This window comes from Callithrix jacchus, chromosome 3 (assembly GCF_049354715.1).
Source record: "Callithrix jacchus isolate 240 chromosome 3, calJac240_pri, whole genome shotgun sequence".
NCBI lineage: Eukaryota > Metazoa > Chordata > Mammalia > Primates > Cebidae > Callithrix > Callithrix jacchus.
In genome coordinates this window covers 91,859,133-91,872,406 of record NC_133504.1, presented here as the reverse complement: position 1 = coordinate 91,872,406, position 13,274 = coordinate 91,859,133, and the positions used below count along the sequence as shown (strand labels likewise).

The following is a 13,274-nucleotide window of genomic DNA, read 5'->3' as shown; positions in this document are numbered from 1 at the left end:
CTGCAGCGGAGTCTCTCTGTTGTAGCGGGTTGCCTCGGCAACGGCAGGCTGTGTCAGCAGTGGGTGTGTATCTCAGTAGGGACGGGTTGCCTCGGCAATGGCTGGCTGCGTCAGCAGTGGGCGTGTATCTCAGTTGGGGTGGGTTGCCTCGGTAATGGTGGATGCCCCTCCCCCACAGAGCGTCTCGGACCGTCTGCACGGGGATCCTTTGAAATCGCGGTTTTGTTCGTCCCACTGGGCTACCCCAAACGCTCTGTCCCTGCAATCCCCTGGGCTGGCCCACTGTCCAAGTCTCGTTCAGTCTCAAGTCCAGCCCTCTCAAGTCTCAGGTTGCCGGTTCAACAGGGCACCCGCACAAGCGCGCCCTGTGTGGAGCGCCGACATCCCGGCTGCCGGCTTTGCCAGGCAGAGGTACTGCCTGGTGTCCCGCGTCTCCTTTATACTTGGGAATTTCCCCGTTCTGTGGGCAACAAAGATCAGTCTGGAAATGCAGCTCTGACTCAGCTCTCCGCGGATTCAACGAGAGCTCCAATCCTGGGTTGTTCTCACAGCGCCATCTTGAGTCCTCCGGCCACTTTTTTTTTTTTTTTAATAGAGCTTGTCTTGTCATATTACCTGAATTACTTTTCTAGTTCATTCTCATTTGGGTAGACTGTTTCTTCTAATTATTCTTAAATTTATTTTTGATTTGACATTTTAAAAAATTTCTCTTTTTCCTTTTAAGGATATGACTTTAATGTTGATAGTTCTAATTCAACTCTTGGTGCTTTTAGGTGTGAAGACTGTATGAGTTCCTTGATGTTAGAGAATGTCTGTATGATGGCTCCCAAGCTCTCCTGTCGTCCAGATCACTTATCCTCTCCCGAACATTCTCCCACCAAGCCACACATAGGTTTGCTTCCTGATCCTTAAATTGGCCATGTACATGCTCACCTTAAGGCTTTCCACTGACCAATTCATCTCCTGAAAAACCACTTATCCCAGATACCTACATGACTCTCTCACCTTCAACTCAGTTTCAGGCCTTTCCTGCCATCTTTTTTAAAATTGTACACATTTTTAGCACTTCCTAGCAGTTTTTGTAGCATTATTATTCTCTATTTCACTTACCACCTTTTGGTATACTAAATAACTTGTTTAAATTATGTTCTTTTTCCCCAATGAGAAGTTAAGTTCCATGAGAAAAGGAATTTGTTTTTTGATGTTTTTTAAATTGCTGTATCTCCAGCTCCTAGGATGATTTTGGGCTCCTCGTAAGCTATTAGTAATTATTTGTTGAGCATTGAATAAATTCAGATCTCCAATTCATGTGAGAGCCAGTTAGTGTCCTTGACTTGTTAAGAAATGTTAGTTTTTTTCTATTGGTCACCACCAAGGCTGAGACAAATCATTTTATTGATGTCTCTTACTTTGGAGCGTCGTTTTTACTGAGCGTGTTTCCTTTTTTAATCCTTTATCTGAATACGTTTCCTGAGCATGCTTCCTTTTCCCACTCTGATTTTAAGATTGCCCAGCAATTAAGTATTTTTATCTATTATGGCTCAGTTCATGAAAAACAAAAGGGGGGAATAGATACCGTGAAGGCAACAGCAGTGTCTGACACAACTATGCTGCTGTTACAAAAAGATCCCCAATATATACTGTGAAAGTTGCCAAAGCAATTTGCAGAAGAATATGTTTATGAGCTTGTTATTGTTAAAAAAACAAAACAAACAAAAAACTGAACTTCTGCAAATACGTGTATTTGTATGTGCATGGAGATATTTTGAGAATGCTATATGCTAAACTAGAATACAACCAATAATATAGTAACAATCATATTACCATACAATTAATAAAGTAGGAATTGCATCTAATAATAATAAAACATTTGCAAGATATCCACTAAAATACTAGGCACTGTTGCAAGTGTTTTATAAACATTAACTAATTTAATCTTCAAAATCACTTTATAAGGTTTTACTAACATTATCCTTAACTTACAGATAAGAAAATTGATACAGGAGGAGTTAAGTAACTTTTCCGAGGTAATAGATCTAATAAATGGTAGTGGTGGAATTTAAACCTAGGCAGTCTGGCTCCCAAGGTTATGCACTTAAACCCCTACTATGACTATCTCTATCTATCTATATCTATGTATCTATAGCTATAGCTAGTTCTATATCTATATATAATTTAGATATCCACAAGTATGTATTATTTTATAAATTAAAAAGAAACAAAGAAATCACCTATCCTTAAATCCACCTCAAAATGGCAGTAGCAGTAGCAAAAGCAAGAAGAAAGCAAAAAGAGGATAGGACAAATTCCAAGCAAAACCTGGCTATCAATGAAGATTGTCTTCATTCCTCCCCTGACACCCCTTTGCCTTTGGGTGCTGTTGCACTTCTCTAAGAGATCAAGGTTCTTCCCATGCATATACCAAGTCAAAGCATTCTAAACCCGAGCTTTGTTCTGATCTTCCTCTGAAAGCAGCATTCCTATTTGTTTCCTCTTCCTCTCCCAATGGAACTAGCTCTCCACTCACTTTAGAGTCATGAATTTTTCTTGACAAGTTGGTCACTACAAAATAATGGGATGATTGTTTTCTCTAGATGGTGGAAAAGTTTGAGACCATAGAGAAAATAACCCTATTGTTCCCATTGCTACAGAAATACTTAACATTTGTATTGTTTTTAAAGATATCAAGGAGCTTCCATAGGAGGCTACTTATTTAATTCAGTCTTCATGATCACACTGTGATGGTTTTCATGCACAGTTTACAGGTAGGGAAACCAAGGCTCTGTGAGGATAACCATTAGTTATTTGTCTACTGAGTTCTCACAGCTGAGTGGCAAAGCTGATTCAAGTCAGATTATCTTTTTCCCAAACTGCAACAATCTCCTTTTACATAAACTTCCCTGGCCAGTAATCTCCACATATATTAACAATGAATTTTGTGGCTAGAATGGTAAAAATTTATCATCACCACTGGAAAAATAAAGATTGAGGGTGAAAGAAATAGAGAGTAAAGTCAATTACATGGTACTGCTTTAATATACACCTGCATATTTGTCATAACAATCTGAATATCCTTTAACCTCAGTTTCACTTTGTCTTTGATATTGTATCTTAGTATATATGAACTATTGGAAAACATCTATTCCTAAATATGTTTTTCCTTCTTTCCTAAAGACTTAGCCCCTCTGTTGCTTTATTCAGAAGTAAAAAACAGGCTATAGCTGAGTGCCGATTTGGGTGATATGTGTTGATAATATTGTTGTGTTACAAATATTTTTATATAGAAAAATTCAGTATAACTAAAGGATAAAAATCTTTAAAGGCAGAGAAAGATCTTATAAAAACAAAATGTGTCCACAATGCATTGCAGAGAGTTTGTTGGTTTAAGAAATGCAAACAGAAAGCGTTTAGAAACCTGATCATCAAATGATGCAAGTGAAGTCTTAGTTCCTACAATAAACTTGAGTCAAAAAAGCAAACAAAGATATCTTATAAGGTTGCTCAACTGTAAATTCCCTGAGAGATTTTTATAACTGGAGGAGAAGTTGAGTATTTTCACTGATACTTTATTTCAACCATCTTGCCCCGACAAATTTGTTCTCACCAAATTGTTGAGCAGTATTGGAAAATCTAAACAGTTTTTTAATTGACAAATCTGATGTGGTACATTTTAAAGTGCTTCAATTGAAACATCTGAAGCAGGTTAAGTTAACACAGTGACTGAGTCCTGGAATTTAGAATTAAAAGGAACTCGCATACATGTTTTAGGGATATTCCTTTGCCAATGATTAGGAAAGACTTTCTTATTCTTGCTAGGATCTCAAATAATTGATAGATTTATTTTATAAGGAATAAAAAGTTTAGAACTGGAAAAGCAAATGTCAGTCAGAACAGTTTTTCAACAGCATTGTTTTAATTTTCGAGGAAACGTTAAGTGATAATTGGGCAGTGTCCATACTGGTTTGTCATTTCTCTACTTGTGAGATTTCCTCCTGTGCTCTATTTCACATACCTGAGGAGTAAAGGACTTCCCTCATTCCTCTCTTCCCTCAGTCTCCCACTCCCTTCTCAGTCATTTCACTATGTATACACACATCAAAATATTATGTTATACATCTTGAATATATGTATTTTTAAAAAGAAAGGGTCACAATGGTGGTTTACACAGCCTCCTCACTGCAGCTCCCTTCATAAAGTGTTCTGTCTTCCTCTTTCATATCCAAAATAATTCATTATAATGACACCTGAATGTAACCTGCTCTTTCAAATTTGGGGCACTGAGAGACAGGCTTCTTTTACTTTTCAATAAAAATATTACAAATTAGGCTGATGCAGTGGCTCACACTTATAATCCCAGTGCTTTGGGAAGCTGAGGTGGGAGGATTGCTCGAGCCCAGGAGTTTGACGCTGCAGTGAGCCACAATTGTACCCCTGCATTCCAGCCTTTGTGACAGAGCGAGAACATATTTCTGAAAAAAATCAGCATGCACCTCCAAATTCTCACAATATAGATCAAGATTTGAGGGCTACAGGACATCTCTTGCATTCATTCTCCTTGAATAGATTCTCTGATCTTATATAGCTCATGTGAATTATTTCTTTAGCACTAAATAGCCCAAATTTCATAAAACCATGTGCTTTTAGATGCTATTTGTCAAAACTTCCTGCATTCCTAATGAAGGAAGGATTGATAGGAGGCAAATGACTCAGAAACATACTCACCTACAGGTGTGGATTGTCCAAAGATCAATCTAGTAGAGCTTCCAAACTGATGTTGGAATTACTCTCCACAGATGTTTGAATATTGATCCTCTGCCTGAATTCTGAAGTTAGTGGGCCAGAGAGAGAGAGAGAGCTCATTACTTTTTAAAGTGTCTGTTCACATTTTTGTGGCAGTCTCTTGACATCAAACCATTAACTATTCTATTACATTGTTTCTCCAGTTGTCTTAGCTTTGTTCCTGGAGTCGGCCAAGAAAACACTCTTTATTGCCACTTGCATGCATTATGAGCTATGTTTATCTTTTAGTGTATAGTCTCTTTATAGGTCTTTTGTGAAGTTCTACATTCTCAGGGAGTGGTCAACATTAAAGATGTCTCACATACCAGTTACTAGAAGCATATTAACTTTAAATGAAATATAATTACTTTTGCAACTGCAGAGACTAAGATGAAAATTAAGCTTTGAGCTTGAAGCAAATCCATTTACAAACACTCTTACATACATGAACTCACACACTGCCCTGATGTTTATCGCCACTCTGATTTCATAACCTGTGGTCTGGTTTGCGGCTTCCAAAATTTTACATTGCTGTGGTGAGCTCATGCCTGAAGATATTTAGCTTTCTTACTTGAATACTTCATATAAACTTCTGCTATGTATGAGACTTCCCATTTATCTCAATATCTCCCCAGTAATGCGACTATTTAAATTAAAACTTTGTTTGACAGTTCAAGAATTTTGGAATAGCAAGATATACATAGTATAAGAGATGAACCATGTAAAATTTTAGTTGAAATTTATTTAATCCATCACTGCTTCCCTCCTCATGGATTCTGATAGTAAACTGAAAAACTCCAGTCATGCATTTGTTTTCTGTTTCATTGGGATTTGAATATTACCCACTGAGAATGAGGAGTAATTATTTTTAATAAGAGTGACAAACAAAATTAGAGGCCTTTCATTTACTAATTAAAATTCTTCCCTTGATTTAAAAGCAAATGTGAGCAGAAGTTCTGAACTGCTTTTTTATATATTCCACCTCCAGGCTGAATACTGGCTTTATAGCCTAAGCTACTAGCAATGAGATTTTTTTTTTTTTTTTTTTTTTTTGAGACCGAGTTTTGCTCTTGTTACCCAGGCTGGAGTGCAATGGCGCGATCTCGGCTCACCGCAACTTCCGCCTCCTGGGTTCAGGCAAGTCTCCTTCCTCAGCCTCCTGAGTAGCTGGGATTACAGGCACGCGCCACCATGCCCAGCTAATTTTTTGTATTTTTAGTAGAGACGCGGTTTCACCATGTTGACCAGGATGGTCTCGATCTCTTGACCTCGTGATCCACCCGCCTCGGCCTCCCAAAGTGCTGGGATTACAGGCTTGAGCCACCGCACCCGGCCGCAATGGGTTATTTTAAAGAAGCCACAATTGGGTATCATTTAACTCACCGTTAGAAGCAGTTCGCTCCCACTTTTCCTCTTGCTCATAGTTTTGTAGGAGAATATACACGTATTACTTCCTAAGAACACATCACGAAGATACCTTCAGCCTTTTTCCTTTTTAACAAAATCCTGTGAAGGCATTGTTTGTGATGAAGGAGAAAAAAACCTCAGCAGAATGCCTCACTTGTCTATGTTTTCTTTTAACAGAAAAGATGACTCCACAGGGTGAGTGTTCCCTAGCTGAAACCTCAACCCCAGAGGAAGAGCATGAAATGAGGAGGATGATGGCAAAACGGGAAAAGATCATCAAAGAGCTGATACAGACGGAAAAGGATTATCTCAATGATCTGGAGCTGTGTGTTAGGGAAGTGGTTCAGCCTCTGAGAAATAAAAAGGTAAATGCATATTTGAGGTTTTTATTTCTTCCATTTGTTTTTCTCCCGTATCCTAAATAGGATCACTAGCACCACGAAATTGAAGCACTCTGATATATCAGAGGGGGGTCTTTCTGCCAAAAACAGCACGGTTCTCAACTCTGGGGTTACTGTTTAGTACAAAACATAGTCCTGCTCTTGTGGAGTTCACTTTCTAGAAAAGGAACAGAAAAAGAGGGGTCAGACAGTACACAATAAATAAATAAGCAAATAAAGTTAAGGTATATTATATGGTGTGAAGTATAGCTGAGAAAACCAACGGAGGGAAAAGAAATGAAATATAGGGACAAGGCAAAGCACAGTAGCTCACACCTGTAATTCCATCACTTTGGGAGGCCAAGGTGGGTGGAGCACCTGAGGTCAGGAGTTCGAGACTAGCCTGGCCAACATGGTGAAACCCTGTCTCTACTAAAAATACAAAGTTAATTGGGCGTGGTGGCACATGCCTGTAATCCCTGCTATTTGAGAGGCTGAGGCAGAAGAATTGCTTGAACCTGGCAGGTGGGAGTTGCAGTGAGTGGAGGTCACACCTTGCACTCCAGCCTAGGCGACAGAGTGAGACTCTATCTCAAAAAAAAAGAAGAAAGAAAGAAAAAAAGAAAGAAAGAAAGAAAGAAAGAAAGAAAGAAAGAAAGAAAGAAAGAAAGAAAAAACATTGGAACAAAGAGGTGGTCATTCTATTTCAAAAACAGTGACAGATTAAGACTTTTCTGATGGAGGACATTGAACAGAGAACTGAAGGAGGTAACAGATGGTCTAGGCAAAGTGGAATACAAGGGAAAGACACCAAAGAGTGAGAATCTCATCCTTAGGGTTGTAAATACACAATTCAAACAATAAAGGAAAACGTAAGCTAGAAACTAAAAAGGGTCAGAAATTCCATGGTCAAAAAAAATTACCATTAACACGATCAGACATTCCCCTTGAGATATCTATTTGAATGCTTACATGTACATACACAAGCACATATATTGTTACATACATGTGATCAAAACTACAAATAATACCTTGTAACATACTTGTTTCATCCAGAAATCTGTTACATGTATCTTTTCATGAGTATTAATATTTTAAAGTATCTTTCTACTGTTACTATGGCTGAGATGTTTTGGTTGTTTGTTTCCTTATATCCTTAGAATAAATTCCTAGAAATTGAATTGCTAGGTCAAAGTGTATGCATATTTAAGATTTTGAATAAAACAGACAATTGCCAAACACAAAGTCAAGATTATTTTAATATTCATTCCTATTCATAATGATTCAGAGGACATTTCTTCTGCATCCTCTGTAATGCTGAGCATTGTTGATTTGATAAATGTTCTTTTGATTCCTTCTGATAAATATCTCCTCATACATGCATTAGCCTTTCTGTTACTCACATCCGTCTTTCATTCTCTTAAAAAATGATGGTTTAATATTTTTCTTATTACTTTAAAAGACCTTTCCGTATATTAGGGATATTCTTTTTCCATCCCACATATTGCAAATAATTTTTCTGGTAAGTCGTTTGCTTTCTAACCTTGTTTAGGATGTGTTTATTTTGTTTAGCCATGTTTAAGTAGTCAAATATATCCAACTTTATTAAGACTAGTACCTTAATATGTTCCCCATGATTATAAAAGCATTGCTAGCCTGTTGTACCCCCAACTACTTACAACATTCAGGAGCAGATTTTCTTTCTTTCTTTTTTTTTTTTGAGACAGAGTCTCACTCTGTCACCAGGCGCCATACTGGAGTGCAGTGGCACGACCTTGGCTCACTGCAACCACCGCTTCCCGGGTTCAAGCAATTCTCCTGCCTCAGCCTCCCGAGTAGCTGGGACTGCAGGTGGGTGCCACCAGGCCCAGCTAATTTTTTTGTATTCTTAGTAGAAACGGAGGTTTCACCATGTTTGCCAGGATGGTCTCGATCTCTTGACCTTGTGATCTGCCCTCCTCAGCCTCCCAAAGTGCTGGGATTACAGGCAGGAACCACTGCGCCCTGCCAATTTTCTAATTCTTAATACATTACTCTTCTCAGAAATATTTTTTTTAAAAACCATCTGGCCTACAAATTAGGGAAAACCAGTATAGGCTAAGGGATTTTGATACAAAAATTGTTTTTTAATCTAAGACAATGTATAACGAAGAGTAGCAAAGCAGGTGTGGAAGCCTTTTCCTGACAAGAAGTCATCTTCAGTTTGACTGCCTCATGACTTTTTATTAAGCAGTTACTATATGTTAGGCTGTGCTCCAAGCACTTCATTAGCATTCTAATTTAATCCTCCACAGTTCCCATGCCAGAATTACCACGTACTTTCTGAAAACCTGGAAATTTCTTATTTATTGTGTAAGAGTAGAAGTAATTTGATGGTCATGATACAAATTTGCTCTTTAGTGTCATTGCTAAGTATATAAATGTTTTCTTTCATTTTATTAATATATAAACTAGATGTATTTGATATAACTGCTCTTCTGGCAGATATCAATGGTTGCTAACACATTCATTTACATATTTACTAAAATATTGATTTTAAATGTACACGGCATCAGACTCTGTCACTATCTACCTTTCCTTACGGTGCAGTCTTCCCTGTCAACACTTATTCTTTGAGATATTTGGAACCTAGCCCACTGTGTGTATGTATTCTCACTCTTTCTCACTCTCTCTCTCTCCCTCTCTTCCCTAATTCTGACATCATTTTTAGGTGATTTTAATGTTCATGCAAATAATCTATGCAACATTTAGGCCTCTAAGTTCTTTTACTTTTTCATATCCAATGATTTTTCCTCAATCCCATTCAGCCACTCATGCCAGCGCCACAATCAAGAACCTGTCATTACCAACACCTTCATCCCCTCAAAAGCAGAATTTCAAGCTTACTATGCTCTGATGCCCAAGCGTACTCCCACTGGTACCATCTCTGACAACGTTCTGATGGCACCCAGACTTCCAAGCTGTGGACCTTACCACCATTTCACTGTTCATAGGGCCCAAAGATGCTTTCATTTCTATGGGTCCTTCACTATAATCACTCCTTGCATACGACCTCAATTGCTTTTTCTCTCTTTCTTTCCATTTACTCCCTCACAACAGCTTACTTGGGTGAAGTTCAGTTATTCATCTACTTCACACCTTTACCTGTGCAGTTGAGATAATCTCTTATAAAATGCATGATCACTTTCTACTGGGACCCACAGTAATGTTTCTTAGGAGATTCTCTCACATCCTTTTCTTCACCTCTCAAACATCCATTTTTCTTCTCTCAGTTTATGCCCTATTCCATCATTTCATAGAGAAACTAAAAACAATAAGAAGTGCCCACTCTCAACACCAAATCTATCAACTTACTGCATCTCTACCTTTGTGAGTTGGCTTCTTCCTATTACCAGAAGCAATGGTTCCTGCTTCTAATGAAGGATGACCTCTCCACTGGTGTAGTGGACTCTGTCACCTCACACTTAAGGGTTTTACTCCTGCCTGTGTTCTTTCTCTCTCCTGAATAATTAGCTTACCCTCCTTATTGAATCATTCATAGCACCATTATCTACTATCTTACAAGCCAAAAACAAACACAAACAAACAAAAAATCTTTTTCTTTGATCCTAAAGGAGTTATCTAGATTCACTGTCTTTCTCTTTTTAAATTAAATACAAAATATTTACTAGGTGTAAAAGCATTTGTCACTAAAACATGTTTCAAAATAAGCACAATTTATCAAAAATCTGTCCCTGTGGTTGGCTAATAATCAATATAAAAAACACTAAAACCATGACCAGGTACAGTGGCTCACACCTGTAATCTCAGCACTTTGGAAAGAACAGCATAACTGGGAGGATTGCTTGAGGCCACGAGTTTGAGACCAGCCTGGGCAGCATAAGGAGACCTCATCTCTATTTTTAAAAAAAATAGCCAAGTGTGGTGGCTTGCTTCTGTAGTCTAAGTTACTCAGGAGGCTGAGGTGGGAGGATCACTTGAGCCCAGGAGGTTGAGGCTGCAGTGAGCCATGATCATGCCAATGTACTGCAGCCTGGGAGACAGAGCAAGACCCTCTCTCCAGAAGAAACAAACAAACAAACAAACAGACAAAACATCATATGCAAGAAAAGTCTTCCTTTCAGTTCTTAGTTCACATTTTATCAAATGGAATAAGCTTATTTGGTATTTTTCATACTGAATTTAAATAATCTGTACATTGGTGAGTCAAACTAACCCCACTGAAACGAATGTCATTGCTGAGCTGTATTCTTACACATGTTCTCCAATTTTTGTTTGTGTTTTTACTTTTTGTTATTTTTCTTTACTTGTTTTTGGCTTCCTATGAAACTCTTGTAAGCAATTCTCAGAATTGGTGTCTTAGATCATGTCAAATAAAACTTTTCCATTATGGTAACATTTATGGTGGTTTATTTGGCACATTTAGCTTTTGCTGTCAATGCTGTGAATTACAATTCTCACAATTCTAATGCACATTTTCTAGATTGTTTTATTTATGTTACTTATAGCTTGTTGATTTTTCACACTTGGTACCTTGTTGTTCAGGTATCTTTCAGTGCTATCTGCTCTCTGCCTTCCTCCTCACTGTGGACTTTAATTTCATTCTAATAGTCAGTTCTCTCCACTAAGGTAGTAGCAATTCTCTTAAGGTTCTCAGAGTTCTCATATCAGGTCTGCCTTTTTCCCACTTCTCAAAGCTTTTAACCTTTGATTAAGTAAATAAGTGTTCAGGTACTCATATGACTCTATAAGCATTTATATGAGTGCTGAGGTAGTTAGTTGACACCACCAGTTTGTTCAGTTTACGCCTTTTCAATGTTCGTTAGCTCTTTTCTGTCCTCACTTCCCTTCTGGACATTTAACTACCAGTGTCTTTGAGCACAAACCACCTGTCATCATTGTCAAAATTTGTAAATTAACACATACAGTTTTCAGATAACTATGGCAACAATCTGCAAACCATGCTTAGCTAAACCTGGGGCAACATCAGTAAATATTTTACAAGTACAGGTTAAACTAAAAGAGAATTTGGGTATCATAGGATTCATTATCCTTTCTCTATACAAAATCAAACTCAGATCACTCTCAGTAAAAATAGAACAAAACAAGTTATTTTATGTAAGTGAAAACTGAATGAAGGAAGTTGAAAACTGAGGACAGTACCTGGCTTACCTGAGTGAACTTGTATGAATGAATCAGTGCACAAATGAACGATTAGATCCAGTTCTTGACTGACAACTGTTCTGTGACAATCAGGCTGTACACTTTAACCTTAACTTCAAGGCTTTTCAACGTCAGACCTTCACCCAACTGACAATCGGATCAAACTCAGAAGTTACATCTTCTTTAATAGCAGCATTGTGAGAGGTTTTGCAAAGAAGACAAATGTCATTCATAATGGTTAGTGTTGAAACATTTAGTGGGAAAACAGGTTCTAGTTATGTAATATCCAAACAGGGCAGTGAGAGAGACTCTATGTTTCTGGCTGTAAGTCAAAATAAATCAAACTCGAGTAGACTAATCTAACCATGGAAAGGACAAAAAGTGATTGAAATGAATAGCTGGAGGAATTTCAATACTGTACTTATTTTTATTTTTTAAAAATTACTTTCAGTTGCTAAAATGGACATAGTGCAAATCTACCAAAGATCTCAAGGGGGCTATAGAATCCTTCAGCTACTGGGTTTACTCCCCTCGAAGCAAACTCCATTACCAGAATCTTTTTACCCTTCTAAAGATATTTTAATTGTATGTGCTTGAAAAATGTCTACTTCGTAGATATTTTATTTCTATAACAAGGAAGTTGTGTCAATTTATTTTGAATTTGCTCATATTTGGTTTAATCATGTGCCTTATGCTCAAAATTTTGTGGTAAAATTTTTACCACAATTTTCTAAAAAAATGGCTTAAAAATATATAATTTTGTATTGGCAAAAATTTAATTGGAATTTTCTGTTAAAATTTTGATATATTGTAGGCAATAGTATATAAATACTTTTCACTAGAAAAAATATATAGAAGACAATAATCACCAGTAGTCTTACCACTTAGAAATAAGCACAATAATTACCTTGGCCTATTGTTTATACAAATGTACTGAAATGTTTTCTGGAATTGGAATTATACCATACACAGTTATTCCTCAGAATCTGTGGGGCATTGGCTCCAGGACGCCCCCCGCAAGGATACCAAAATGCATGGATGCTCAAGTGTCTGATACAAAATACAATGGTTACATTTGCATATAACCTACACACATCCTCCTGTATACTTTAAATCATCTCTAGATTATTCATGATATTTAGTACAATGTAAATGCCATGAAATAGTTGTTATACTATATCATTTAGGGAATAATGACAAGAAAGAGAATTTGCTCAATGCAGATGCATTTTTTTAAATATTCGGGTTTTTTTTTTTATTTTTTTTGAGACAGGGTTTCGCTCTGTCACTGAGGCTGGAGTGCAGTGGCATGATCTTGGCTCACTGAAACCTGTCTTTCAGGTTCAAGCAATTCCCTGCTTCAGTCTCCCAAGTAGCTGGGATTACAGGCACCCACCACCAAGCCTGGCTAATTTTTGTATTTTCAGTAGAGTTGGGGTTTCACCAGGGAATTCACCAGGCTGGTCTTGAATTCCTAGCGTCGTGATCCACCTGCCTTGGCCTCTCAAAGTGCTGGGATTACAGGTATGAGCCACCGCACCTGGC

At 37.7% G+C, this 13,274-nt stretch overlaps 1 protein-coding gene across 2 annotated transcripts in view; it reads left to right on the top strand.

Moving 5' to 3' along the window:
- The window catches only part of ARHGEF38 (Rho guanine nucleotide exchange factor 38), a 132,932-nt gene that overhangs the window by 34,820 nt on the left and 84,838 nt on the right, over positions 1 to 13,274 (top strand). For both annotated transcript variants that reach the window (XM_035293202.3, XM_078366742.1), the window contains exon 2: positions 6,364 to 6,551. In XM_035293202.3, coding sequence (XP_035149093.3) covers positions 6,364 to 6,551 — 188 coding nt within the window. The remainder of the gene's footprint in view (positions 1 to 6,363; positions 6,552 to 13,274) is intronic.